At 33.0% G+C, this 27,983-nt stretch overlaps 6 protein-coding genes across 8 annotated transcripts in view; 2 read left to right on the plus strand and 4 right to left on the minus strand.

Annotated features, from left to right (window-relative positions):
* LOC104728949 (papain-like) overlaps positions 1-1,471 on the minus strand; it is a 5,410-nt gene extending 3,939 nt beyond the window's left edge. Inside the window, exon 1 of the mRNA XM_019232112.1 lies at positions 1,340-1,471. Coding sequence (XP_019087657.1) covers positions 1,340-1,471 — 132 coding nt within the window. The remainder of the gene's footprint in view (positions 1-1,339) is intronic.
* Positions 4,437-7,377, minus strand: LOC104726237 (zinc finger CCCH domain-containing protein 65-like). Its single transcript, XM_010445048.2, has 7 exons — positions 7,075-7,377; positions 6,127-6,899; positions 5,980-6,045; positions 5,742-5,873; positions 5,599-5,649; positions 5,349-5,489; positions 4,437-5,251 (listed from the first exon to the last, which is right to left on the minus strand). The coding sequence occupies exons 1-7, from the start codon at positions 7,229-7,231 to the stop codon at positions 4,553-4,555; spliced, it is 2,019 nt and encodes a 672-aa protein (XP_010443350.1). The 5' UTR covers positions 7,232-7,377; the 3' UTR covers positions 4,437-4,552.
* LOC104726238 (30S ribosomal protein S16-2, chloroplastic/mitochondrial) lies at positions 7,540-9,182 on the plus strand. The gene is made up of 3 exons (XM_010445049.2): positions 7,540-7,789; positions 7,879-7,924; positions 8,762-9,182. Exons 1-3 carry the CDS (start codon positions 7,657-7,659, stop codon positions 8,979-8,981), a joined length of 399 nt encoding a protein of 132 aa, XP_010443351.1. The 5' UTR covers positions 7,540-7,656; the 3' UTR covers positions 8,982-9,182.
* On the plus strand, positions 9,407-12,540 carry LOC104726239 (nucleosome assembly protein 1;3). The gene is made up of 12 exons (XM_010445050.2): positions 9,407-9,601; positions 9,693-9,736; positions 9,887-9,982; positions 10,152-10,244; positions 10,405-10,492; positions 10,609-10,670; positions 10,761-10,945; positions 11,073-11,250; positions 11,337-11,380; positions 11,531-11,732; positions 11,835-11,852; positions 12,195-12,540. The coding sequence occupies exons 1-12, from the start codon at positions 9,556-9,558 to the stop codon at positions 12,261-12,263; spliced, it is 1,125 nt and encodes a 374-aa protein (XP_010443352.1). The 5' UTR covers positions 9,407-9,555; the 3' UTR covers positions 12,264-12,540.
* LOC104726240 (putative transcription factor bHLH041) lies at positions 15,544-18,343 on the minus strand. 2 transcript variants are annotated; one of them, XM_010445052.2, is made up of 8 exons: positions 18,155-18,343; positions 17,889-18,014; positions 17,652-17,757; positions 17,540-17,554; positions 17,376-17,441; positions 16,562-17,251; positions 15,983-16,354; positions 15,544-15,753 (listed from the first exon to the last, which is right to left on the minus strand). In XM_010445052.2, the coding sequence occupies exons 1-8, from the start codon at positions 18,274-18,276 to the stop codon at positions 15,688-15,690; spliced, it is 1,563 nt and encodes a 520-aa protein (XP_010443354.1). In that variant the 5' UTR covers positions 18,277-18,343; the 3' UTR covers positions 15,544-15,687. The 2 variants fall into 2 exon arrangements, with proteins under 2 accessions (XP_010443354.1, XP_019088479.1); XM_019232934.1 differs by lacking the exons at positions 17,376-17,441; positions 17,540-17,554; positions 18,155-18,343 and having other exon boundaries at positions 17,889-18,040.
* On the minus strand, positions 24,409-27,387 carry LOC104726241 (cytokinin dehydrogenase 3). Of its 2 annotated transcripts, XM_010445054.2 has the most exons (5): positions 26,708-27,387; positions 25,624-25,751; positions 25,268-25,528; positions 24,882-25,150; positions 24,409-24,795 (listed from the first exon to the last, which is right to left on the minus strand). In XM_010445054.2, exons 1-5 carry the CDS (start codon positions 27,318-27,320, stop codon positions 24,507-24,509), a joined length of 1,560 nt encoding a protein of 519 aa, XP_010443356.1. In that variant the 5' UTR covers positions 27,321-27,387; the 3' UTR covers positions 24,409-24,506. The 2 variants fall into 2 exon arrangements, with proteins under 2 accessions (XP_010443356.1, XP_019088455.1); XM_019232910.1 differs by lacking the exon at positions 24,409-24,795 and having other exon boundaries at positions 24,878-25,150.

Raw genomic sequence — 27,983 nt, forward strand, 5'->3', positions numbered from 1 at the left:
TAAAACAAATATTTACTATCCTTCTAAATTCTCGAAACTATCAAAAAATGTATGCGGATATATTGCATTAGTTCATAAGATGTTACTTAGTTTTTTCTTTTTACGTCGATAAACCCTTCACCCTAGTTTAACCTTGGATCATGAAATAAATCAATCCAAAACCACTAATCGACTAACTCCTATGAATCAGTCATTCACACTTTATTTTTTTGTTAGAATATGTAGATTTTTTGGTTGTTGGTTTATGTGTGTTATTGAAATACAGGGGACGAGTTTTGAATTTGTTGAGGTTGATAAAGTTAACATTCACTTGGGTAGCCGGTAGCGGATACACTTATTATAATGATCCTTGTGATGATGATGATAACTAGACTAAGATCTTTCAGGCTAAGGTCCGTAATGTTTTATGTAGAGAGATGAGATTGCTCACAGCTTTTGCAAGCCAAAACCCCTTCTTGAAGGTGTTATTTCTTGGATATCACTCAACCATGTAAAGGTTTGATTTTCAATTTGTTTTAGTTGTTCTGGGGAAACAAGGTCCTTACGTGTATACAACTTGTATTTGGCAGTAATGGGTGATGAATTTTCAAGATTTTTCTGAAGAAACCAAGGTAATACTATAAGTGATCTATGTTCATCTTTTCAATTCTTAACTCTCCTTCAATTCTAGTAGTTTGTTGATTTGATTTGGTTTTTTCACCAGGGCTCAATATTAAACCAGGGTGGTGAGGGGGATCATTAAAGTCTCTAATTTCGGTTATGAGGACTCTACTATTTGGTTTCGATGGTGTTGAACCGAATCTTCTGTTATGATGCAGAGGAATATAATTGAGTTCATACGATTGTTTTTTTCTTATTCTCTTTGTGGGTTAACTTAAATATTTTGAAGTTTATGTATCAAATGATTCATGTCCACAAGAACTTAACTCTCCCTCCCCTTAATAATGTGTATGTATATCAGGGTACGACTTGTTTTTGGAAATCCAGTAGCTATATTAAGCCAAGAAGAAACTGGTTACACTAGGAATTTTTGGGGTATTGTATTTCTTCTGAATCTAATTATACTTTGGAGTGACCAAATTTTATGTTGTTCATAAAAACTTCAAACTTTTCTAAATAAAGACAAATTGAGCAAAACCAGGATCTCTTTCGACTTTTGAGATTCTTAAGCGGACTAAACTGAAATTCATAAATCATTGCAGCAATTATATACATTCAAATTTGTCAAAGCTTTAAAATATTGATGCTTTATTTTACATCTACATGACGTATAAGTATATCAAAAACCAACTAAAGATCAGTTTTTCCCGTGGCTGAAGCTCGACAAGAACTCGAGAACCTGAGAAGATATCTTCCCTGAGTTTCTGGTTACACTCGTGTTAACTTTAACGTCACCCTTGTTTAAAGCTTCTACAGGATCATTGCTGCGTCTTTCAACTTTAGCTGATTCGAACTCTGTGGCGAGTTTCATGGCTGAATGTAGAGAACTATGAATGTGTGAGTTAGGCGTTGTCTTGAAAATTCTACTACTTGCTGGTTCTTGAGCCTCTCGATTCACAGTTTTTTGTTCTTCTGATGCAGATAAGAAACTGATTCCTTTTGGAGGCACCACAGGAAGAAAGCTTCCCTGTTGAAGTGTAGATGTCTCCTTTCCCGCAGACTGTAACAAAAAGGTTTGGGGACATTTCTCAGAAATAATAATTATTTGTATTTCCTTTAATCAAATGTAGTATATCATATACTGTTCATAATACTGTATATGTATATGTCAAATTTTTCTTTACAAATAAAAGATAGTTTTCACATTTAGGGACTTACTTTCGCATCTCATGATCATGTCCTTTAGACCTTTACTTTCCTATCAATTTCCATTTTCTTACTAACATTCTACTTTTATTTCATGTTGTTAATTATAGCCAAAATCTTCCACCGAAATATAGGTTGAATTTTCTAAATTTGTTCATGTGGAAATTGTGTATAAACACTGCACACTATTCATATTTCTATCAAATATTGATGTAAAAAAGAAAAGCTTGGACTAAGATATTTACAAAGTGACGAGAAAGACTAACTAACAATAGACTTCATTATCGTCTAACTCAAGTTTATTTATTGAAATATATTTTGTCCCGGGGATAATATCATCTTGGGATCATATTTGTACTTTCTCTCTATGAAAATATTCCACCTCGGGCCAAAATGTCTAACCCATCCTTCTTCTGATGAATGATAAGGAAAATGTCTCCATTCAATCTTTTGAAATTATAATTAGATTCGAAAGAAGTTATAGGGAGTTAACGTTTGATTATTAGTGAATGACAAACAAATAAAAGGGGAGGGAAGATATAATTAAATTAGAAAGAAATTACTGTGGGTTAACATTAGTAGGACAAACAAATAAAAGAGAGGAAGGAACCTAGTTCTATAGCCATGTTTTTTTTTTTTTTTTTTTTTTTNCATATTTTGTCTCTTTTACATTGATAAAAAAAAAGGAATTAAGAATCCATAATGCCCAAATTTTAACCATTGGATTATTGGAAATCAACCTCTTATCTGCGGCCACCAAATTCACTTTCATAATGCCTAAATAGAGTTGTCAAATCATTATTTCATATTTTAATAAATTGACCTATTATCAAGGTCAATAAATATCACGTTGGGAATTAGATTTATTTAAGTTTATGTTAAAGGGTGTATTGAAATTGACATTTTAGTTGATTTTTGTAAAATTTTACAAATTCTATGTTAACTAATCATGTATTCTAAAACTTTTACTGAAATTTATTGAATTAATCATTTAAAATTTATCTTAAAATATATTATTATTCAAAACCGTTTGTGGATTTCGATTTTAATAATTTTTTGGAATTCAGGAGGATTTAAGATTATTTATTTAGTTAAAATTATAGAATTCCAAATATCATGATTTTAAGTGGGTTTTGAAATTTTTTTACATTAAATCATATCAATTTTCCTAAAATTATCAAAATTATTTAAAATTTGATGACAACTAAAATAACTTAGAATATTAGATTGAATACTAAAACCCTCTACTTGATTGTTTTAAGATTATTTCGATTTGAACGTACAACATTATTCATAGGGATGATACGTTATTTATTATATATAACAGGTCGCTGATCATAATTTGCCTTGTCTTTTCGTACTACTACTAATTCTATTCCACTAATATCTATTCTATTAAAGCTGAAGTATTCATTAGAGTCAAATTGGATCATGACTTTGTTTTGGTAGGTTTTTCATTAAAAATGATTAGAGAATCACTTAATTTAATCTAATTAACTTATAGTTTCGATTTTGTCTAATGACCAATATACCCTTCAGTTGACCATTAAATATCCACCGGGTCGGGACACGGATCCTGTATGACCCGGATACAGAAAAAATAAAATTCGTGAATCTGTTTGTACTCCATGTTTTTAATATTCGGATCCTGTTTTTGATTTGGTTCAAGAATAGTTATTTCCGTTACTAAACAGAGTTATTCGTTAGAGGCAAACACTCGAATTTCATTATCCTTTAAGGTATATAAATTAAAACCATATATTTTAATTACCAAAAATTATGATAACTGCTTAATTACCGAGATTGATCTTAACAAATAATCTTTCAGTATAGTCTTTTAAAAGGAATATTTTTTGATTCAGTTAAAATCTTTGAAAACGAATATTCATCTTACCAAATCTTACTAAATTGCTTGATTTCCGAGATTAGAATTATTCTCTAATATTTTACGATAAAGTTTTAAAAGGAATATTCATCTTTCAGTTGTAACGAATCAAGGAAGTAAATATATTTTGCCTATATTAGAAATATCAAATCTTAACTTCTAAGTGATAACATAAATCTACCTAATTTGACTATAAATATATTCAGAGCTTCCTATTGAAATATTATACTAAAAGAATACATTTACATTCCTTAAACAAAATGATGTCTCTTCCCCTTTCATACACTCCCTTGAAAGATCTGAAACCATATAAAAATGTTTGGCGTATTCAAGTTAAAATTCTCCACATTTGGAGAATGAATACCGCTAAACTTGGTGAATCAATCGAACTGATAATGGCTGACGAAAAAGTATGTATTTTAAATATCAATTTAATATTCCTTTACTAATCGATTAATATCAATTTATTCTAACTGTGTTTTTTTTTTGTTTATATAGGGTGACAAAATAGGAGCTACTGTAAGAAAGGATCATATCAAGAAGTTTATAAAATATATAATCCCGTGCTGTAGCACGGGATATTACCTAGTTGTAATTTATTTATTTCTGTCTTTTCTTATAATATATTCTCATTGATAGTATTCTTCTATATTGTATGTTTTTTAAATGACAGGAGAATAGATAACAACATGCAAACTTCTCAAAACCACATTCACGGATTCATCTAACCAAATAATCTACCAAAAGTCAAACAATCCTTTTTTTTATATTTATATTTGTTAGATCAAAGCTTTATATATTGATGCTCTATTTCACATCTACATGAAGTATATCTGTTATCTCAAAAACCAAAATAAAAGATCAGTTTTTGCCGTGACTGAAGCTCGACAAGAACTCAAGAATCTGAGAAGATACGTTCCCTGAGTTTCTGGTTACAGACGTGTTAACTTTACCATCACCCTTATTTATAGCTTCTACAGGATCATTGCTGCGTCTTTCAACTTTGGCGGATTCAAATTCTGCAGCGAGTTTCATGGCTGAGTGTAGAGAACTTTGAATGTGTGAGTTGGGCGTTGTCTTGAGATTTCTACTAGTTGCTGGTTCTTGACGCTCTCGATTCACAAATAAAAAACTGATTCCTTTTGGAGGCACCACAGGAAGAAAGCTTCCCTGTTGTGACTGCTTCAATGTCTGATTACCAGAGTTGTCTGTGTTTGGCTTGGACGCAGGAGACGGTTTCACCGTACTGTCTGAAGAGAGAAAACTCATACCCTTTGGAGCAACGGATGGTTTTCTCAAAGGAGGAACCTGTGGAGGTTTTGCATGTTCGTTGATCTTAGAAGATGATGCATCAGATGAGTTTCGTTGGTTAGATTGACCCAAAGGCTTCAAAAACGCAACAGAGCTTGAAACTCTTGCTTGGATCGCCGGTATTCTGGCTATGGCTTCTCTTACAGATTGTTTATTTGTTTTCTGAGGCGAGAAAGACGCTGCAGCGATGTTAGTTGATGACGCTGTTACATTGACATTTGATGTGTCTGAAGCAGATTGTGGGGTACCCTGTTAAGTGAAAATTCGTAATTTAGGATCAAACGATCAATAGATAATCAGACTCAAAAGAAGTGTCCTGCATGAGAAGATCGAGATTAGTTTATACCTTGTGCGAAAATAAACAACTATCACCCCTGTGGCAGAAACCTTTGGTAATAATATTATTGCAAGGGTATTTGGAGAGATCATGATCGTACGGACAATCATCTCCTTTCATGCATGACTGGGTTGCAAAGTAACAGCACGGCTGAAACAACAAGAAGACGTGACGTATGAGATTCCACTTTTTTGTGGAAATGATTGCTGCTGTATACAGTTCAAAATATAAGTATATGTCTTGAAAACAGTAATCTTACCGAAGATTTGGTTTCCGGGATTATATCATGTGAAAATTTGCATTTATCTCCCTGCAAAAGAAGAAAAACAATTGCCATCAGCGACACACAAAACAATATTTTAGATTCCAAAGACATGCAGAAACCAAAACCATTGTGCATACCTCATGGCACCGTCCCTTGATATAGTGTCGACAATATTTTATAGGCTTAGGTTTTGGAGCTACGGGTTTAAGTTTCAGCTTTTTCACGCCAAGGGCTATACGCTCTTGAGCTCTTTTCTTCCTATCTTTTGCCTGCATGAAATAGCTTATCAGTAAATAAACATCTTAATCCACACAAAAAAAAACTGATTGCAAGATATGCCCACGAAATGTCAAAGAAAAGCATAGACTACATTACCCTCTTTCTAGCTTTTGCGTCTTTAGAAGGCGCAGACCTTTTTTTAATGGAGGTTCCAGGATTGTTCTGCAGATAAGAAGTTAAATACAGATCAGATTTTATAAATACCTAAGCTTAATAACACTCCGTTCTTTTATATTTGGATACCTTTGCTTCGTCACTGAAACTTTGATCACACTTCTTGGCTCGATTATCTACATTCGATACCTCAACACCAAGCTTTTTTCCAAAACTCTCATAACTTGTGAGATGGCTAATACCAATCCCTTCTTGTGAGACATGAGACTCTTCAAGCCTTTCGACTGGTTCATCATCTCCTACAAGCATATCATCATTATCATCCCCAGATATCTCTCCTTCTTCTACATCATCATCTTCAACTAACCGAGACACGGAATCTACCAAAACCTGAGTACTGTCATCAACAGGTTTCTCCAATCCCATCTCTCTTTGAACTGTTTCATTACAAGCTTCCAAAACACCAGAACTTATAACTTCAGCTGGTTTAGGAACCTCCTCTGTCTTTTTATCACTTTCAACTGGATCTACTTGAACTTCAGTGGCAATATCAGGCTTCTCCACCACATTTTCAACAATATCAAGTGGTTCTTTCGCGATATCATCAAGTGACGCAACTATACCATCACCATTATAGTCATTCACATCCAATGCCTCAAAGAGATTCACACAACTTTCTGGAACAAAGTCCTCTTGGCTTACATTTATCATAAGCTCAAAGTCATCGAAAAAATCTTTGTGTCTACTACCAACAGTTGCATCTTGCAAGTCAATTCCATCGAAAACATCTCCGAGCAACAAATGTTCTCCCTGTGAAATTGTTTCCACATTAGATCTTGGTTCCACCACTGATGAATTCTCCGGCGGTTCACAAGTTTCTCCAGGAGACGCTTGAGCAGTTTCTTAGTAAATAAAACACACAAAAATAGCATCAGGAAATAGGATCATAGTATTCAAACTACACTACACTGAGATTTATATTGATAGTTTCTGGCGAAATCAAGCAACTGAAGAACTTTCGAATTTTTGGCTACTAGAAGATGAAGTAACCATTCCTAAGAAAAATCAAACACTCACCTGTTCTTAAGAAAAGCTCCTGAAGAACGGCCGGTGTGGCAAGAGAAACTCGAGGCTCCCGATCGAAACTGGAGCAGAGATGATGAATCAAAGAGCGATAAGTCCGATTCGGCAGATGCTTGCGTCGGTTAGGAAACGTAGCGAAGGAAGATTCCATTTTCTCCGCCGGAGAATAATTTAAAAACGGTGACGTTACGGTCACTTTCGACTCGCCATTCGCCGGTGGAAAAGGCCGTTTTGTGGCGGTGGACGATTCATAAATCTTTTACGATGGAAACAAACACCGTCTCGGAATATTTAACAGCGCCGTGAAAATTTTGACTTTTTGATTCGTAAAAGGGAAAACGTCTTTAAACGGCGTCATGCGACGGACCCTTAAGGCCCAGTAGCTTCGTGATTTCATTTAAGCCCAACACAACTCTGCTCAAAAAACGGTGTCGTATTGGGTACCCAAACCCTAAAAGATTTATCGATTCAGGAGTTTTTTCGAATCAAGAAATTGAAATCTCACACTCTCTCTTTTGGTCAGCTTTGATTTGATCATTTGCGGTCTTTCTCTAGCTTAAAAAAGGGAGGAGAAACATGGTTGTAAGGATCAGATTATCGAGGTTCGGATGCAAAAATCGGCCATTTTTTCGGGTTATGGCCGCAGATAGCAGATCTCCGAGAGACGGGAAGCATCTTGAGGTCTTGGGTTACTTCAATCCTTTGCCAGGTGATTAACAAAATCAACAATGTATTCTTTTTTAGTGTAAAGTTGATTTTTTTAACTATCTCTAAGCATCTCTGGGTTTGTGTGTTCAGGTCAGGACGGTGGTAAGAGAATGGGTCTGAAGTTCGATCGAATTAAGTACGTTTCCTTCTCCAGTTTCTTATGCTTTTTTCGATGAAATTAAGTAGCTTTTGTGGTTGAGTTTACCCAGAAAGAGGTTTATGAATGCTTCAGTAGATGATTTAAGCTACTTTTAGGTTTCTTTTTGCAGTTGAAGTGTTTTGGTCAATTGCTAAAGTTAGCTCTAGATATTATCAGTCAAGGGTTACCTTACCCTACCTGCCTTTAGAAAGATTAGTACATTGTTATATGATTAACGTTATATCATAGTTAGCTTAGCTGCCTCTAGAAATCTTAGTGCATTGTTATATATAGTCAACGTTATGCTATCGTTACCTGTCTTTCCATCTATTAGTACTAAGTTGAGTTCAGTCTTGACTGTTATTTTTTAGTTGTCTAAAGGTGAATGAATATGTACATGTTTCCCATGGTTGCTGTGGATCACTTTCTCAACCGCTAGTTGAAGCAATTTTGTACTTTTATTGAATTCCAGTCACTCACTAATTTGAAGAAGAAGAAAAAAAATTCAAATCTTTTGTGGCAATTTATCAAAACATTTTAGTGTATACCTTCTTCTTCTGAGTTCTGCAATTGTTTACTATTACTGTAAGTTGAAGAATCTGTTGATTTTCTATTCGTATACATTCCTGAACAACCTCTTTTGCATAAGTCTATACTTAGGGTAGTTTTAGAATCATCTAAAAGATTTAAGTCTATGATGTCCGGATAGTAGCAGAACACATGCCAAGATTAACTTAGAACCTGCGCTTACAATCAAATTTCCTGTTCTGAGTGTGTAGTTTCAGCAAATGATGCATGTTAGTTTTTGATTAATGGAGACATTTTTGTGTACAGGTACTGGTTATCTGTTGGTGCTCAGCCATCAGACCCGGTTCAGCGTCTCCTTTTCAGATCAGGTTTACTTCCTCCTCCTCCAATGGTGGCTATGGGACGTAAAGGTGGACCAAGAGACACTCGCCCTGTTGACCCAATGACTGGTCGCTATGTGGATACAGAGAATAACAAAACAGCTAATGATAACCAGCCTAAGGAAGAGGAAGAGAAGAGCGCATGATTTCATTAGCCTTTCATCGTTGTAGCTTTTAAGTTCTCACTTTGTTGCCGGCCGATCATATCTTGTGTCATGCACTTTACTAAAAAGCTTGTTCTTTTGTTTTGGCAGTAAACGGCAAAGTGTTTAGAAAGCCTTTTTAACTAAAACCGGCACATATTTTGCATTTGGGATTTATTGAATTTTACCCTATGGTTTTGGTCATTTTACTTGTTTTGATCGTTAAATTTCATATTTTACTGAAACATCGCCCCCATATTCTATTATAAATTTTTTGGGTCAGGATATTCGATGAATATTAAAATATCTATATTCAATAAATATGAAAGAAATAAGAAAAGTTAAAATAAATAAAAAAAATTGCCAGCGAGGGAAATTAAAAAAGAAAAGAAAAAAAATGGCAGTTGTTAGGTTTTTGATGGTATAAAGGAGGGAGCCACGTTTAGCGTATAGTCGCCACCACTCTTCTTCACAAAAACCCTCAACAAGTCTTCCTCAATCTCTCCACCACCACCACCGTTTGTCTCGATCAAATCGTCTTTCTTCTCAACTCTTTTCAATTTTTGATCTCTAAAGAATGAGCAACGATAAGGACAATTTCAATGTCAGCGATCTCACTGCTGGTAATTTTCATTTCTCCAGATTTTGTTTTTCTTTTTGCTTCAAAAGTTTTAGAAGCTTTCTTTATCTATCTGCTGTTTTTTGTTTTTGCAGCTCTTAAAGATGAGGATCGAGCAGGTCTTGTTAACGCTCTCAAGGTGAGTTTCTCTATCTCTTTATCTGATATTGAAGAGGAATATTCGATTTTTGGGATTTTTTTGTGTTTGAATGTTTAGGAGAGAATTAGCTTAGTGCTCTAAAGTTTCTGTGATGATTTGTTTTGTTATGTGTGTTGATTTTTTTCACAGAACAAGCTGCAGAATCTAGCTGGACAGCATTCTGATGTTCTAGAGAATCTGACTCCTAAAATCAGAAGACGTGTTGAGGTCTTGCGGGAGATTCAGGTTCGGCAAATCTCCATTCTTATGTTTAGGAATGTGGATTGATATGGTATCTTGTGAATGTGGTAGTTCATAGTTGTATGCTTTGGATTATATGAGAAATCTTGTGTAGTCAAGAGTGATGAATCATCCTTTTGATGATTTATCTGATGAGAATTCTTTTGCGTTTTAGGGCAAACATGATGAAATTGAGTCAAAGTTTCGTGAGGAAAGAGCTGCTCTTGAAGCCAAGTATCAAAAGTTATATCAACCTTTGTATACCAAGGTAATTTGGTTGTGAGAGGATCAAACGTTTATCTTTAGAATGTGGTTACTTTATCTAAATTAGAAACCATTTGTTACAAATGACAAGTTTCTTTATCTGTTTTGGCAATGTTTACTTTTGGTTTTCTCTTGAATCTTGCTTTGACACCTGGAATGTGCAGCGTTATGATATTGTGAATGGAGCTACTGACGTTGAAGGGGCTCCAGAGGATACTAAGATGGACCAAGGAGACGACAAAACCGCGGAAGGTATGTTCTCTCTCTCTCTCTCTCTCTCTCTCTCTCTCTCTCTCTCTCTCTTTGCCTTTGTGAATTGTAGTCACTCTTCAAAAACATTTTGCTTATTTCACTGTGTTGGTTTGCAGAGAAAGGAGTCCCTAGTTTCTGGTTGACCGCCCTGAAAAATAATGATGTTATATCTGAGGAGGTTGGTGTTGCAGCTATGGTTGTTCATTTTAGAGTTACCTAATCATATCCATGGAAAATGACCAATAGTTTTAATTTCCTTTGATATCAGATCACAGAGCGTGATGAAGGGGCCCTTATATATCTTAAAGATATTAAGTGGTGCAAGATTGAAGAACCAAAGGGATTCAAACTTGAGTTTTTCTTCGACCAGAACCCTTACTTCAAAAACACCCTATTAACAAAGGCATATCATATGATCGATGAAGATGAGCCTCTGCTTGAGAAGGCTATTGGGTAATTGTTGATACTTTCTTGTATTGCTCCATAGCATGTTTTGTTTTGAGATGCTTCCAAGGAACTGCGTAATCTTGTGCTGACCTATGCTCCAACTTGGGTTCTGTTTCTTTGTTCTCTCTCTCAGGACAGAGATTGATTGGTATCCTGGAAAATGCTTAACTCAGAAGATTCTTAAGAAGAAGCCTAAGAAAGGTGCGAAGAATGCCAAGCCAATTACCAAGACTGAAGATTGTGAAAGCTTCTTCAATTTCTTCAATCCTCCCCAAGTTCCTGATGATGACGAAGACATTGACGAGGACAGAGTATGATATCATTTGGTTCCAAAACATGCCTTGTTTTAAATATGTTTGATCAAAATTTGTTCTAAAGCTTAATGTTCTTGGTGCAGGCTGAGGAACTTCAGAATCTGATGGAACAAGACTATGACATTGGGTTCGTATTCTTGAATATAATAAACTCTGTCAAACTAATACGTTTCCGTTTATCTTTTTACCCAACTGCATAAAAGCGTGAGCTAGCATCTTTTATTGTGAAGTTATACATTTCTTAATATCTGATTAAATTATTCCTTGCTTACTGCAGTTCTACAATCCGGGAGAAGATTATACCTCATGCTGTCTCATGGTTCACTGGTGAGGCTATTGAGGGAGAGGAGTTTGAGATAGACAATGACGATGAAGAGGATATTGATGAAGACGAAGATGAGGATGAAGAAGATGATGAGGATGATGAAGAAGACGATGACGAAGATGAGGAGGAAGAAGTAAGCAAGACCAAAAAGAAGGTAGTGTACTGAATTCCTCTTTTGTATTTATCTTCTTGTCATGGAATTACTTTTTTGAGGTTGGTTACTAATTTTTTGAAATTATGTTAAATGTTTATGCAGCCATCAGTCTTACACAAGGTACACAACCACTTTCCTCCCTTGTTATAGTATTTGTGTGAGTTAAATAGATATATATAGTTCCTGTTAAGTAATCTGACACCAATGAATCATAGAACAGACATAAATTATTGACATTTTTAGGCTCGAGTGAAATAGGACTATAGGAGATAGCTCATTGTGCAGGAATCTGTTTATCATAGAAACTTGAACACTTGTATGACTAAAGCTGAACTATAAGTAGACAGAATTATTCTCATGCATATGTATAAGCTTTATACTAAATCTGGTAACTGTAAATCAGTGTGTTATGTTTTTTGAAAATGAGATAAATTCATATAATCTCTACAAAATAAATATCAGAAAGGAGGAAGACCTCAACTTAACGATGGGCAACAAGGAGAGAGGCCTCCTGAATGCAAGCAACAGTAAACAACATCGATAAGTTGAAACGAAGATTGGAAAAAAAAAAAGGAAAAATGTTTTGGGTTGAGTGAAGAAGTTTCATGGCTTAGTTTTTTGGATTTATGCAACCATGTAAGGCAAAATGTTTTTGAGGACCGCTCGTAGGAGTTTCACTGTAGGCAAAGAGTGAGCTCTCATGAGGAGATGTGATCATACTATTTTTGGTGTCTTTTTTGTGTTTTTTTTGGAAATCACTAAGTTAAACCTTGGTGTGTTCGACAATTATATCTTTTTACCACTTGAATTAAGCCTCTTTTGGTTTCAAAACCTTTCTTTCAGTTGAAGCGTTAATATTATTGATTTTTCATGACATATTTTGAGCACATTAAGTATTTTCTGGATGCTTAAATGTATAAACCAAAAACAGGAAGAAAAGTTTATTACACCATTTATATTTTTTTTTTTCAATGGGTCAATTGACAGTTTCACTATGGTCAAGAGTCAAATTAATTACACAACGTGACTCTTAGCATTAGTGAGTGTCGTTTCTACTCGTTTATAAATCAACTAATTGGGTGATTTAGTAATTTTTATAGTAGACGTAAAAATCAAAGGGGGATCTTTAAATATGATGGCTTGTAAATTTATATGATTACTGTTTTAATAGCACGAATTAACCAAAAAAATAAGGCAGGTAAGGTTTCATCTAATAATACTAGTCTATAAAGTTATGTTCCCTCAGAAGACACAACCTACCGAAAAATGACTGAAACAATTGAAAGTTCAAAGTTCAAACTACTTTGCATTTAAAAATTAAATAGCAAATGTATATGGGGTTGGGTTGGGACTTTGGGTTTTGAGCGATTGCGATGTAAAAAAAACCTACGTAGATAGAGTTATACACTATATTAGTGACTAGTGAGTGGATTCATAACGATGAAAGCGATATAGTTAATACAATGTTTCAAGACATTTTAACTTCTTTCTTTAACAAAAAAATAACATTTAAACTAAGGGAAAAAAGGTTTTTTCATACCCCCACTATGATCATATGTTCAATTCATACATGATCTATGATACTGTGCCAAATCATACTTTTATTATACAAAACTTCAAATTTACTACATTAACTTATAATTTTGTGCGAAACCATACCTGAGACATAACAGTGTTAAATCACCGTTAAATTGTGATGACATGGTTGCCATGTTGCACTGTTTGATTCTTCTTCTTCAACCTCTCGCCGAAGAACACAACTATTTGGGTTTAGTGAAATCCAAGCTATTAGCAATGATACAACAGATTTGTTATCTCAATGTCTTCATAATCTATTATAGGTGATTACTAATTAAATTTGTATGTTCTTTAAACATTTCATCAAGATCATCCCTTCACTCTCACATCAATTTCTTCACCACCACATCCACGTCTGATTCATTAATTCCTCACATGTCATTTGATTAATTTTACAACAAATCAAGCAAAATTTTAAATCTCTAAAATTGATTTTTTCTTGATCTCAAGTTCAACAATTTAAAATCTCGATCTCAAAAAATTTCTTATTCAATCATTTCTCAGATTCTTCTTTTATCTATCTCTTCGTTTACCCATCTCCTCCGCAAATGTCACATAAGTTATTCAAACCGACATAACCTCCGTCGCGACGGTCGCAACATCTCCTCCTATCATGTCTGCATCTCAAGATTTTGCCTCCATCGTGTCCACGGACAGTGTACCGGGATCGAAGCGTCGACGGAAATGTTGCCATGTTGATGTCGGATTCGTTTCAAATTTGTCAATCGACGAATTTGATCCAAATTCCGCCGACGAGCTTAGATCGACTAGCTGAAGTTCGCTGGAAAGAAAATAATCGTCGGGAGATAAATTATAAACCTGTTTGCTGTTTTCATTCTCAATTCCTAATGTTCAATTTAATGCCATTTAATTAACATTTAACAGTTTTGTAAGTCTCAAATCGTGTTTTCTCGTTGAGAGGTTGAAGTAGAGAACTCAAGATGCGTTGGCCAAGACTACGTCGTCTAATAGTAGCATATATAAAAAATGTCATTTTTGGCCTAAAACAACACATGTCAGCCACATAATCAAGTTTTAACGGTGATTTAAAACTGTTATGTCTCAAGTATGGTTTCACACAAAATTATAAGTTAATGTAGTAAATTTGAAGTTTTGTATAATAAAAGTATGATTTGGCACAGTATCATAGATCATGTATGAATTGAACATATGATCAAAGTGAGGGTATGAAAAACCCTTTTTCCCTTAAACTAAGCTTTTTGAGCTCACTTTTTTTCCATAACAAGTAGTCAATATTCTTTTCATCATTAAGTATCTAGAAGCGTAATCTTCAAAGTTTCACGTGTTTAGTGTAATAGTGTAATTATAAAGTAGCTAAGTTAAAAAAACAGTAATTACTATGTTAATGTCATAAAATGTTTAATATAAAAAGTAGCTTTACGAGATATGTAGTACGGGGAAAGGTTTTTTTGCCTAGAAGGTTCTTTCTCAACCTCAATCTCAATCTTAATCTTAATTGGGTCAAAACTGCCGTCCTCCAAAATCTTAAGTTCTGAATATTCTGCAGAATGCCCCAACTTTTTGTTTTGTGACTCTTAGACCCACACTCGTTTCTTTTTTGACAATTATATATAGCTTTGACGAATGATGTTTCCTATTCATACGTACTAACCAAATCATAGATCAGATAGTATCTACTATCTAATAACGTCCGTTATCTAACTATTATTGTATAAAGAAACTATGTTTTCCTTTTGTAAACTTTGGTCTTAGTATGTAACTATCATCAAAACATTGTTTAGCGAAAACCCCCATCGATATCGGTATGTCTTCATTTTCTTTTAATCTCCATATATATAGATGTCCTTGTCGTTTGTTTTTTCCATTTAGCAAGAAAAGTTCAGTCAATTTGGGCGACAAAAGAAATTTAATATCAGCCACAAGAACTTAGGAATGATTATATAGATCGTGACACAAACTTTTCATATTTTTATATTTTAGAAGGATGACTTGGGTCGAGAGATTAGTACATTAATATCAACTACAACTTGAAGTAGTATGGAGTCATGGAGAAGTACAATTTTGGACTCGACCCATTAATCTTAAAAAGTTAAAGAATTTAAACTAATACACGAATTTTTAATTAAAAAAAAACAAAAAAAAAAACATCAATCGTATACAACAGAGATGATGTCCCAAAATACTAATTACTACCTATTACAAATGAAGATACTAATTATTACCTGTTACAAATTTATGGTAATGACTTTATTCACGAAATAGCGACGAACGCTGAAAAAATCGACAGAAAGATCGAAATAATTTTTAGAAAATAAATTAAAATCTAATTTGTAAGTGTAAAAAAAGACTATAAAATATATAATTATAGAGTATTAGGAAATAATCAAACTTGTTGTCAGTGAGCCAAGTCAGCAACAACCCTTCTGACTGCTTCTTGGAAGGCTGATTCGTCCCATTCACCCTACAATATAATAAATAATTTCAAAAAATTTGAGGTTCTTTTATTCCGATGACTAAAACTTTTTTTTAGTCAAGACCAAACCAGTGATCATCTACTAATCGTATCAAATAAATTAATCTATACTTTATCAAATCAGCTCATGTGGGAAATATACAAAGAGTAAAATCTCAAATAATGTATTACCTTAACGGAAACCAAATTGATAAAATGAATTAAGATGTTACTTTACCTCAATCTTGAGCCTTAAGCTCACAAGAACAACCGAACTATCTCTAGCTCGACTTCGAGCTTCGATTGATACTAAGCTCACATTGTTGATTTGCTTCAAGAATTCGAGAAGCCTTATCATCAAATCGTCAACCCTAATGATGTCTTCTCTTAGAACAACTCTTAGATCCAACATCCTCTCTCTAGATGTTGATTCCGGTATATGTCTTATACAAACGTTAAACCTCTCATCGGGTTGTAAATCATTTCCAATCTCTCTTTCTCCGGCTAGCTTCGCCTCTAGCTCCCGATTTCTCTTTAGGAGTTTTGAAATCTCGCCTTGCAAAGAAGATAGTTGCTCTCTTGCAATGGTGAGGACCGATGCTTTATCTTTCTGTTCACATATATTTACTCTTAACATTAGCTCCACTATATCATGGTCAATTCTTATATTAGCATATGTAATATACTTAAAAAACAATTTTTAAAGATATTAATGATAATTATAAATTGAACAGAAACAATAATTAATCATGGACAAAGTATTTATAGAATTAAAAAAAACATATAAAATTTATGAAAAAAATGACATGTCACATACCTTAGTTCCCGGAGGAAGGAGAGATCTCAATGCTTGAAAGCTCTCATTAAGCTTCTCTCGCCGTTTCCTCTCCGATATCATATGATGTAATTGCGTTGTGGATGGCGAACGTCCACCCCCGCCACTACCACCGCTTCCATCTCCTGCCATAGTAGCGTTTTCCCTAACAAAACGCTCTCTCCGTTGAATGTTAAGCCTATTGTAAAACGTAATCGCTCTTTTCATCATGCTTTGCTTCCGCACACTAGGCTGTGGCCGCGCTCTATCTCCGCCACTAATCATGCAGTAATATCTTTTAAAAGCGGTGGCTCTTCCTTTACGTAGCGGGGAGGAAGAAGTAGACGGAGGACTTGACGACCCCCTTAAAACCGCTAAGATAGCTTGCGTCATTGCTTCTTCCTCAAGTTCACGGTTACGGAACAAAGGCTCTTGTTGTTGTTGTTGGTGGTGGATCATATTGATCGGAGCTAGCAGTGGATGTCCCGGAGCGTTAACCGCGTCAGTCGTCGTTGAAGGTTTAGGGATGAGTGGGAATAAAAGAGAGGAATATTCGGAGACGTGGTTGGGACTAAGAGAAGAAGAAGATGTAGACAGATGACGCGGTGGCCGGAGATAGTCGGAGTTTACCGGAGAAGAGTTTCTATTGAAATCTTCAGGGAACCATTCTCGAAGACTTTCTTCTATTTTCATCTGTCGTTGAGTCGAGTCAATGCAACATTATTATATAGAGATCGATTAGTGAGAGACATTAAAAATATTAGTTCAAGTAATTAATAAATGCTTATGGTGTTATTAGAAAAAAAAAGATTCATACATTTGCAGCATCATACGTCATTCCGAGTTCGATCTCGCCGCTCCGGCAACCCATGAATATCACCGTCTGATCATAATACAAATTTTTACAACATTAAATTTACATATATATATATATATATTACTTACGTTTTGTTGATACATTATGAAAATGAAATAGTGTACCTTAATCTTGGCTTCCTGCTAGCGACCAAATTATATGAAACGAGATGAAGAATTGGTTATGTGTGAATTCATAATTACAATAATCCTAACTGATCATTGCAATAATAATGACCTGATAGAAGAGACGTTGTGCGTCGTTATAAGCAAGCCTTTGAATTTCTTGTTGTCGAATCTCTACGTATGGAAGATTGTTCATGAACGCCATGCTTGGTACATGCCTGACATTATTTACATATTTCATTTTTAAAATTATTATAATTAATCATCTACGTATATTCACGAACGTAAACACTTCATGTGCATATATATACATATACATTAATGACTTGAATTGATGACAATTTTATACCCATTATGGAGAGGGATAAGAGATTGGCGATACTCAAGGAGCAAGCTTCTAGCTAAACTTCGAGAAGAAGAAGAAGGTGGTTCTTGAGAAGCTTCATTGTAAAATGCATCCATTGATATCAAATAGCTGCAGCTCAAAATCAAATGCATCATGTTTAATAAATAAATAAAAACATCTATACATTATGTATAATGAACATAAATGTGTAAATAGTGTAATATATGTAAAGATTGAGAATGAAGAAGAATAGAAGATATGATTATTACTTAGAAGGCCGAGGAAAATAATAAGACCAGAGACAAACATAAACGCATCCGAAAGCATGAGCTAGCGACGAGATTAACTGTTTTCGTGTATTCGAATCATCCATTAAGAAGAATGCGTCCATATCACACAAATTGAAGATTTTGAGAATTGAAGAAGAAGAAGAGATAATTAGAGCTTCATTGCTTAGTTCTGTGATAATGAGAGAGAGGGAGGGAGGGAAAATTATTCGTTTCATTATTAATTTTCTATTCAAACAAAAGAAAGAAAATATTAAAGTGGAGAAAAGTAGAGAGAAGAAGCAGCCAAAAGAGAGAGATAGAGAGAGATGTCTTACAAAGAGAGAGTCCAAGTCAAATGTATCGAAGTTTTGAAACACGGTCAAGAGAGGATGGCAAATTCAATTATTTTATTTTGATCTTATTATATTACAAACCCTTCTCATAAATTTATTATTTATGTATATGTGGTTTTAACTTAATAAAGACAAAAGAAAATAATAATTTATTTAGTTACCAAAACTAGTAAATTTGAAATTCAAAAATTAAAAATAATCATCAAAAATTAAAAACTAGTACATTATATCATTATGTAAGGTTAGTGGTAAAATAATTATCAAATTTTTGTTTTATGCACTTCAAAAATTTAGATAGTTAATAGATTTAAAAATCGAATCCGAATAATGATATCTTTGATACGGCAATACTGGATACCAACCCATCAAAAAATAAATATAATTTCTTCATATATGATTTTTTGAATAATATTTACCTAATATGCTACCTTTAAATTTATAAATATTATAATTACTTAAATTTTATGGATTGAGAGAGTTAAGTGTGTGTGTAATAATAATTTATAAAGAATATTTGAAAATAACGGATATATGGATAGTAATATATATTAGAAACTCGGATCGGATGTTTTGAATTTACAGGATATTCAATCTGTTTAACTATACAGATAATAGATAAGGTTATTAGCTTTGATAATTCATTTGTTGCTATAGTAGCTTTGTGAAAATTTCAAGAAAAGTTTTGTTTCTATTTGTCTCTTAGTTAATCAATTAATGAGAGTGGCCAAAAACGACGTCGTGAGTTTCTTTAATTCTTTATAAGTACTGATAATTTATCAAACCATTGAAAGAAAGAACAAAGAAAAAAGAAAAAAGAAAAGAGTTCTATAACTAATTGTCTATTTTTGAAGAATCTTTACTATTACTGAAAAAGGTATAATCATGTGATTTTTATGTAGTTCCTTTGCCATTCTCATCTTTTTCTGCTTATATATATATAATAATTGTTCCAATATTCCTAGTTACATCGCCTCTAGAACTATCTTTCTGAATTAGTACTAGTATATATAATATTATATTATTATGTGTCCTTCACAGAGTATTCAATCCTACCTAATATAATATATATAGCAGAAATCACAAGCTTCCAGAACTATATAACCTCTTTTTTTTTTTTTTTTTTTGTCACAAGAACTATATAACCAACTGTTGTTTTTCTCAAGTCTCAACTATATGTTAACTGTTTATAAGGTAAGGTTTGCATTTTTAATTCTAATGTATCCAGCAAAAATCAGATATTGTTTTCGAATAAAAAGACGATGACTACTAAACTATTATATTTATTATTTTATTATAATAAATTTAAAATTAGAAAATAAATCACTTTTTCACAGGTTAGGCTTCTCTCAATATCGAATCCGATAGAAAATAACTATGTTGCATTGAAACTCTTTTCGAGGTCCGTTTTCCGTTTTTGAAATGTTTCGGAAATAGAAACTCGTGGAAACTCGGAAACAAGGCACAAAAACACGATTCCTAGAAATTTTTGTTTGGAAACACGATGGAAACTCCATTTTCGTTTTGGAAACACGACGAAAACTTCTTTTTTAATTTGAAACTTAATAAATAAAGATTTTTTAAATATAAAAATTCATTATAGATATAAATATATAATATTATTAGTGTTTTAATTCAACTAATTAATATTTATATCTAAAGTTTTATTGTTTGAAGCTTTTTTATATGGTTTTTATGTTTGGTGTTTTATTATATATATAGATATAATATATAAATCTATATATATATATATGTATATGTATATATACATACGTTTCCAAAACGTTTCTATTTCCTAATTTTTGAAAAAAACCGTTTCCCGTTTTCGAAACGTTTCGTTTCCGCGTATCCGTTTACGTTTCCATGCAATCTAGGAAAATAACAAGACAGATCTGATTTTGTTTTCTATTATTACTTGAGAAAGTTATTTATCTGTCAAATAAAACGTGGAAAAATAAATAATGATTTGATTCGTATGTTGGGACCATAGACGAGTCATGAGCAAGTAATTGGACTTATATTGTGGTTCATATCATTTGCAATTTATAGACTAATCATGTGTACACAAGGAAAAAAAACAAAACTTATGGAACGTTATCAGAACCACATTTGGTTAGACAAATAATTCTATAGTACACATTTAGTTTGTGTACCACCACAAAAAATGGTTTGGCCAAGTTGTATCAATCAATTTCCTAAAACTAAAATGTAGAGAACCTTTCTTACCGAGTAAATTAAATGCACGTTTCGTTCTTCTTAACGAGTAAATTAAAATCCAAGTTTCGTTATTCACAATGTCGAGAAGTTCACATCGACAAGATCCGTTAATCTCATGCACTTGGACTTTGACACACCGACATGAACCAATAGCTTGATAAAAAAAAATTTCTTAATAAATTTTGCATTATTCACGACCTGCATGTAGTTTCGTAAATTAATAACTGGTTTTAGGGATCAATTAACTAATTAAATACTACACTGTAGATAAACAGAAAAATGACATTACACATTCGACGGTGGGAGTTATTTATATATAAAATGTATAGAGAATGTGATATCTTATTATGAACAATCGTCAAGATACTTATACACTTAGAGACCTTGGAGAAGGGGTTAGAGACCTTGGAGAGGAGATCAGTACAAGTTAATTACAAATATATACTTGACATATCTAGAATGATATTGTTTCCTTACAATTTATCTTAGTCGAATTTGGAACATTCACCATAATAATAATAATTAAAAATATATATAACCCCTTTTGAAAAAGAAAAAAAACATTCACCATAATATATAAGCTCTTAAGTTATAAAATTATTACGAAATATATAAAACATTCACCACAACTATGCGAGTCTATGACATTGACAATTTGCCACTTGCTTTGCTTTTTCTTTCGTTTTCTTTCGTTTTCGAACAACATGTCGTTAATATTGAGAAAACCAGCACGTAGTGTACTCCGAGGCCCAGAGCTCTACGTTTGATATTTAGGCTGAATATACGAGGCCCATGATAAACTTCCCAAGTCGCGCCTATTGCTTTTATTTTAATTGATAACTAAAAATTATACTAGAAATTTTGGGATGGTAATTACACGAAAAAGGATAAGATATACAAGGGAATCTCATGATCATATTTTTAGTAATGATGCAATGAGATTTTGTAAGAAAACAAAAAAAAAGAAGAAGAGATTTTGCACTATAAAATAATGGTAGGTAGCAAATGCTTCAACTTTTTCATTTGTATAGGTGTGTATATAAATTGATATACATTTTATTATATTAAAAATTAGGTTGGAGATTCCTACGGATCAGAAAGCAAACGGCTGCAACTTTCATCATATGATATCCACTTTTCACGACGTTTTTGTCGTTTTCCTTTATTTACAATTGATATATTGAAATAGTTTATAACAAATTATATTTTCAAATGTACGTATACTATAATTGATTTAATCACATTATAAATTATCTAAAACTATAATAGAAGAAGGTGAACAGAAGAATATCATTATGGTATATGTCGTTTTTTCTGAAAAGCAAAAGGATTTAAATTTTGATTAATCAAGCAAAGAGATGTATCGATGGAAATTATTACATACTACAAGTTATATAAATATACTAGGTAGTACCCTGTGCTACAACACGAGATTATATATTTTGTTAGTTACTTTTTTTTGTAATTTGTATTTTTGTAATGTAGTTTTTTATTTTGATTTACTTTCTTTGTTTATATAGTGTTTATTTGTATATTTGGGGTTATACAGTAAATTGGAAATCATAATAGAGTAAGTAATTTGTAGAATGTAGCTTTTCACGGAAATAGACACACCGCAATATTGGATAGTAGTTTTGTAAGAGAATAGACACTCTGCAATATCGGATAGTAGTTTTGTAAAAGGATAGACAAACTACAATATTGTATAATAGTTTTGTAAGAGAATTAATTTTGCTTTCTTTTGGTTTGTCGTCAAAAGAGGAGAAGTTGCTTGTTAAATTTTAGTGTGAGATATTTCAATGGTTAGGAAACCATTGTATTTATAGTGAGATTAGGTATATTTAAGTTATCATTTAGAAGTTAATATTTGATATATCAAATCTCAGTAAAATTGTAAAAAAACAATTTAACTTATAATTTGATAAAAATACCTGTTTAACGGGTTGAACTCAAACTTTTATATATTTTAAAATTTTTAAGAGTAAAAATATTAATATTACTTAAATATTTTTTATAGACTTTAAATATATTATAATATTTTAAACTTTCGACGAAATTCAAATATTTATAATAATTTAAACATTCTATAAAAATTTAAATATTTATAATATCTTAAACTTATTTAAAAAACGTAAATATATTATAATATGTTTACTTTTTAAAAGTTTAAATATGCTCAAATATATAACTAAATTAAATTTTTAAATCTGGATATATGTTAAATCAATTTTCCTGCTCATTTGTACTCAAAACATATTAGTCATATATTTATAGTGATTATGAACCATATTCCTCAATATTTAGTCGATGTGGGATATACAATACACATTTTCTGTAAATTAGTTCACAACTTTACATATATATAATTTCTGCGTTTTTTATTCTTTCCATCTATACTAATCATAATTAATTACTATAATTTCATTAAGGAAATATTGAAAATTAAACTAAATGATTATTTGTTTTTATTTAATTGTATTAAATTGATTTGTTGTTTCCGTAAATATCTCACAATATAAAAGCAAATCAAATAAGTTTACATATATATACAATTTCGTATTTAATCTATTGATTATTTAGAAAACAACAAAATCACAATCAATAAGTATTAAAGATTTCTCATTATAATTAATATTCGTAATAATTATAGGGATTAAGTATGGTAGTAGTTAATATTTGATATTACTGAAGCCATTAAATATTCAGATACCAGTTTTCTTATTTATAGGGATTACACCTCTGTTTGACAACATGAATAACTATTCTTGAATCAAATAATATACAATATCCAAAAATGATTAATCTGGAGTACAAACAGATCTACGGATTTTTTTTCTTCTGTTCTCGGGTAATTTAGGATCCGCGTCCCGACCCACTTAATTTTTAGTGATCGACCAAGGGTATAATGGTCATTTGTCAAAATCGAAACTATAGGTTAATTAAATTAAATTAAGCGATTCTCTAATCATTTTTAATAAAAAACCTACCAAAACAAAGTCATGGTCCATTTTGAATCTAGAGAGTACTATTGTTTTAAGACCAAAATAAATAAATATTATTATAAATATAGATGATTATTCTAACACGACACAGTTAAGACCTTTTTATAAATAAATAGAAAACATTTGAGACCAAAATAAACATCCGACGCTTAAAGGAAAATGAAAAACATATTATATATATACGTGGACTTTGTTCGACCAAGATCTTCAAAGTACAAAAAGGAAGTAATTTTAAAATTAAGCCGAATAATAAAAAATAGAAAGGTGGCAAGAAGTGTAGATGTCTCCTTCTTTCCCGCAGACTGTAACAAAAAGATTTGGGGACAATTCTCAGACATAATAATTATTTGTATTTCCTTTAATCAAATGTAGTATATCATATACTGTTCATAATACTGTATATGTATATGTCAAATTTTTCTTTACAAAAAAAAAAGATAGTTTTCACATTTAGAGACTTACTTTCGTATCTCATTATCATGTCCTTTAGACCTTTACTTTCCTATCAATTTCCACTTTTTTCCTATCAATTTCCATTTTCTTACTAACATTCTACTTTTATTTCATGTTGTTATTTATAGCTAAAATCTTCCACCGAAATATAGGTTGAATTTTCTAAATTTGTTCACGTGGAAAGTGTGAATAAAACACTGCACACTATTCATATATTTCTATCAAATATTGATACAAAAAAAGAAAAGCTTGAACTAAATAGAAATGTTTACAAAGTGACGAGAAAGACTAAACTAACAATAGAATTCATTATCGTCTAAACAAGTTTATTTATTGAAATATGTTTTGTCCCGGGGATAATATCATCTTGGGATCATATTTGTACTTTCTCTCTAAGAAAATATTCCACCTCGGACCAAAATGTCTAACCCATCCTTCTTGTGATGAATGATAAGGAAGATATTGTATAATTCTCATATTAGCATCCTCACAAAACTTCAATATTTCCATATTTTCTTTATCGTAAGCCTCCCAATCGTCAAAATCCGCCGATCGCAAAAACCCGACCGCATAAAACACATCTTCTTCAGGTATAGCGGCTGACATCCGTTCATTCCATCTGAAAAAAGACCCCCAAATTAGTTACTAAATATACTTTCGGATTTATAAATGTGGATGTATCAAAATCTTCATATCAAAACTTACTTGTTGCGATTCATTGGATAAACAAGAACGGGGCCGCTAGTGATGTTATTTCTTAGGATAATACCCTTAAAAACACTATTATCGAATTTCGAAATTTGAGATTTTGGTACGAAAAGATTGAGCCATGGATGTGGAACATCCCATTGGCCTTTGGATTTCAGGCTTAGCTCTCCGGTTCGAACCCGGTTTAAGAAATCCATATACGTCACATCTTTCTCGTACATAAACCCTTTTACAAAGTTTAGACTCTCGCCTAAGTCCTCCATTTCCTGCATGGTTTAAATAATTAGATATAATTATATGAATAGTTACTTATAATTATTGCGTATAAAAGATCTCCCAATTATACATGTATGTGATTCATGCTTGTATTATTATGTACGGACCTCGTTGACTGCGTATTGAGAAGTTTCGTCGTAATACTTGACGACTTCGAGGCAGTATATGACACGATGTCGTTTGACCATTGAGACGATTCTCAAGTGATCGGACGGTGGATAATACGTGGATCTCCAGTTATCCGGTGGGCCATGGTCCAGCATAACGGAACCTTCCAAGAAATCTACACCGTCCGTTTCTGATATCAACCGTTCTTGATCTCTTGTGAATTCGGAGAAATCTATGTATAGAAACCTAAACCACTTGGCCTGCAAAAAAACAGAAAAATGCATATACTGTATGTTCAGTTATAAGCTTAATAAAAATTTCTTTATTTATTGCATAATTTACAATTTTAGCATACCCTTTTCGGAGCTACTTCGAGTTTAATTCTGGCTCTTGTGATTATTCCAAATTGACCAAAACCTCCTAACGCGGCGAAGAAAAGATCCGAGTTCATATCTTTGGAACAAGTTGCAATCTCTCCTTTCCCTATCAAACAAAAATATATTGACCCAAATTAGGAAATTTTAGCAAAAAAAATAAACAAATGTGGACCGTTATATATGAGTTTACAAAGAATAATATAGAACAATGCGACGAGTTATATAAATAAAAAGTATCATCATCATATAGAGCCTAAAGTGCTAAAGTCGGTCTCATTAAATTATGTTATCTCCTAACCACCAATGGAACTAGAAAGTCTTCGTAAGCTAACTACACTTGAGACCAACAGTGTAGTATATGGTTTCATATGTGGACATAATGGGTACAGCTATAGTAAGAAAACTGACTGTTACTTAAAAATCCATTACACCTGGTTAGGACCAAACGTTATGAACTTTTGAGTTTTGTCCTTATGCCACAAGAAACCTCGTGTAAAATTATGCGCGTGGGACCATTTGGTTGATTTAGTTTTGTTTTGTTGTTCATCGGGTTTTTATGAACCGTTACATAATATATGACCATGTAAATTTCGCAGAAATCAGAATTAGTTTCAACGAAATTTTCATAATATGTAAGATTTTATCAAAAAAAAGAGTAAACTAATTCTCTAAAAAATTCGTCTACTGATAAATCGACCTTTGCATTAACATGTGCATGTTTATATTATTAAGGAAAATTCATACCATTAAGAGACGAAATAGCCTTATTACAACCACCTATTTTTTACCTAGTCTGTAGTTTTTTTTATAACCTTAGACCAAAAAAAGATATGTGATTAGATTGATGTGTGAAAAGAAGAAAAGCAATCAACCAAGTTCGAGAAACAAGTAAAAAGAGACAAACAATACAAACAAAACAAGAGCATAACCAAAAGAGCATAAACAAGATCTAAATGAAAAGACGAAAAAAACGTACGATTTTTTTTTAAATCAGAAACGTACGAAGTAAAAAAAAAAATCACTATTATTGTATTTTTATGTGAAGATAATCATGGTACGTACCTGTAATAACATCCATCTCTTGAACATTAGTGATCTGTGGACCGTACCGAAACGTCTGTCCACTAATTCCGGCGTTAGATAACGTTCCACCGACCGTTAAATACAAATAATCCGTCCACGAAACAGGCGTTAACCCTAACTCCAACGTTTTGTTCAACACCTCAATCCATAGCCAAGCAGCGTCCACGTCAGCATATAAACCGGTCCTAGACACCTTGATGCCTCGATCTCGGTTTACCATTGACCGCATGTTAACCACAACTCCGTCTTTAGCCGAGGCTTGGCCGCGGTGGCTGTGTCCGTGGCCACGAGCAGCTAGAGTGAAAGAGGGTTGAGAGTCATAAGAGAGTTTTACGAGATCAGTGATGTCTTCGACGGAGGAAGGGTTTAAGACGGCGGATGGGAAGATTTTGGTGACGTGGCCAAAATCTGTAGCGGCTGATTCGATGGAGGAGGAGGCGGTGGTGAGTTTTCCGGCAAAGTCGTTGTGGGAAAGAATATTCCATGGTTGTGGTGATGTGTTGTAGGTTGTGATCGGAGTTAAAAGAGTAATGATGATTAAAATTATTATTACTCCAAGATGAATTTGTGAACGAAAACTATTACTCGCCATATATTTTTTTTTCTTCTGAGAACTTTTTTTGCTTTGTTTTAATCGACACTTAAGCTTGATTTGTGTCAATGAAGAGTAGTAGTAGCTGTATATTTATAGCCACGCATGTAGACACATGTATTGGACGGGTTCTTGTTTTTTTTTTTCTTTTCTTTGTGTAAGTTACTTTGTGCGAGTCTCTTCTGTGTAGTAATAACTAACGAGTTTAATTAACCCCGTTTTAAATTATTTGAAACAAANTCGGTTTACCATTGACCGCATGTTAACCACAACTCCGTCTTTAGCCGAGGCTTGGCCGCGGTGGCTGTGTCCGTGGCCACGAGCAGCTAGAGTGAAAGAGGGTTGAGAGTCATAAGAGAGTTTTACGAGATCAGTGATGTCTTCGACGGAGGAAGGGTTTAAGACGGCGGATGGGAAGATTTTGGTGACGTGGCCAAAATCTGTGGCGGCTGATTCGATGGAGGAGGAGGCGGTGGTGAGTTTTCCGGCAAAGTCGTTGTGGGAAAGAATATTCCATGGTTGTGGTGATGTGTTGTAGGTTGTGATCGGAGTTAAAAGAGTAATGATGATTAAAATTATTATTACTCCAAGATGAATTTGTGAACGAAAACTATTACTCGCCATATATTTTTTTTTCTTCTGAGAACTTTTTTTGCTTTGTTT

Source organism: Camelina sativa, chromosome 11 (assembly GCF_000633955.1).
Source record: "Camelina sativa cultivar DH55 chromosome 11, Cs, whole genome shotgun sequence".
Classification (NCBI taxonomy): domain Eukaryota; kingdom Viridiplantae; phylum Streptophyta; class Magnoliopsida; order Brassicales; family Brassicaceae; genus Camelina; species Camelina sativa.

What these genes read in the sequence shown, in the direction of transcription:
- LOC104726237 (XM_010445048.2), bottom strand. Translation starts at nt 7,231, where the DNA reads ATGGAATCTTCCTTCGCTACGTTTCCTAACCGACGCAAGCATCTGCCG. An exon ending in ACGCAAAAGCTAGAAAGAGG is followed by an intron (nt 5,874 to 5,979) that starts GTAATGTAGTCT and finishes TATTTCATGCAG; the next exon opens with GCAAAAGATAGGAAGAAAAG. An exon ending in TCAAGGGACGGTGCCATGAG is followed by an intron (nt 5,650 to 5,741) that starts GTATGCACAATG and finishes CTTCTTTTGCAG; the next exon opens with GGAGATAAATGCAAATTTTC.
- LOC104726238 (XM_010445049.2), top strand. Translation starts at nt 7,657, where the DNA reads ATGGTTGTAAGGATCAGATTATCGAGGTTCGGATGCAAAAATCGGCCA. An exon ending in TTACTTCAATCCTTTGCCAG is followed by an intron (nt 7,790 to 7,878) that starts GTGATTAACAAA and finishes TTGTGTGTTCAG; the next exon opens with GTCAGGACGGTGGTAAGAGA. An exon ending in CTGAAGTTCGATCGAATTAA is followed by an intron (nt 7,925 to 8,761) that starts GTACGTTTCCTT and finishes TTTTGTGTACAG; the next exon opens with GTACTGGTTATCTGTTGGTG.
- LOC104726239 (XM_010445050.2), top strand. Translation starts at nt 9,556, where the DNA reads ATGAGCAACGATAAGGACAATTTCAATGTCAGCGATCTCACTGCTG. An exon ending in ATCAACCTTTGTATACCAAG is followed by an intron (nt 10,245 to 10,404) that starts GTAATTTGGTTG and finishes TGGAATGTGCAG; the next exon opens with CGTTATGATATTGTGAATGG. An exon ending in AGACGACAAAACCGCGGAAG is followed by an intron (nt 10,493 to 10,608) that starts GTATGTTCTCTC and finishes GTTGGTTTGCAG; the next exon opens with AGAAAGGAGTCCCTAGTTTC.
- LOC104726240 (XM_010445052.2), bottom strand. Translation starts at nt 18,276, where the DNA reads ATGGACGCATTCTTCTTAATGGATGATTCGAATACACGAAAACAGTTA. An exon ending in TGACGTATGATGCTGCAAAT is followed by an intron (nt 17,252 to 17,375) that starts GTATGAATCTTT and finishes ACTCAACGACAG; the next exon opens with ATGAAAATAGAAGAAAGTCT. An exon ending in GCTTAAGGCTCAAGATTGAG is followed by an intron (nt 15,754 to 15,982) that starts GTAAAGTAACAT and finishes ATTATATTGTAG; the next exon opens with GGTGAATGGGACGAATCAGC.
- LOC104726241 (XM_010445054.2), bottom strand. Translation starts at nt 27,320, where the DNA reads ATGGCGAGTAATAGTTTTCGTTCACAAATTCATCTTGGAGTAATAATA. An exon ending in TCGAAGTAGCTCCGAAAAGG is followed by an intron (nt 25,529 to 25,623) that starts GTATGCTAAAAT and finishes GTTTTTTTGCAG; the next exon opens with GCCAAGTGGTTTAGGTTTCT. An exon ending in CTCAATACGCAGTCAACGAG is followed by an intron (nt 25,151 to 25,267) that starts GTCCGTACATAA and finishes TAAACCATGCAG; the next exon opens with GAAATGGAGGACTTAGGCGA.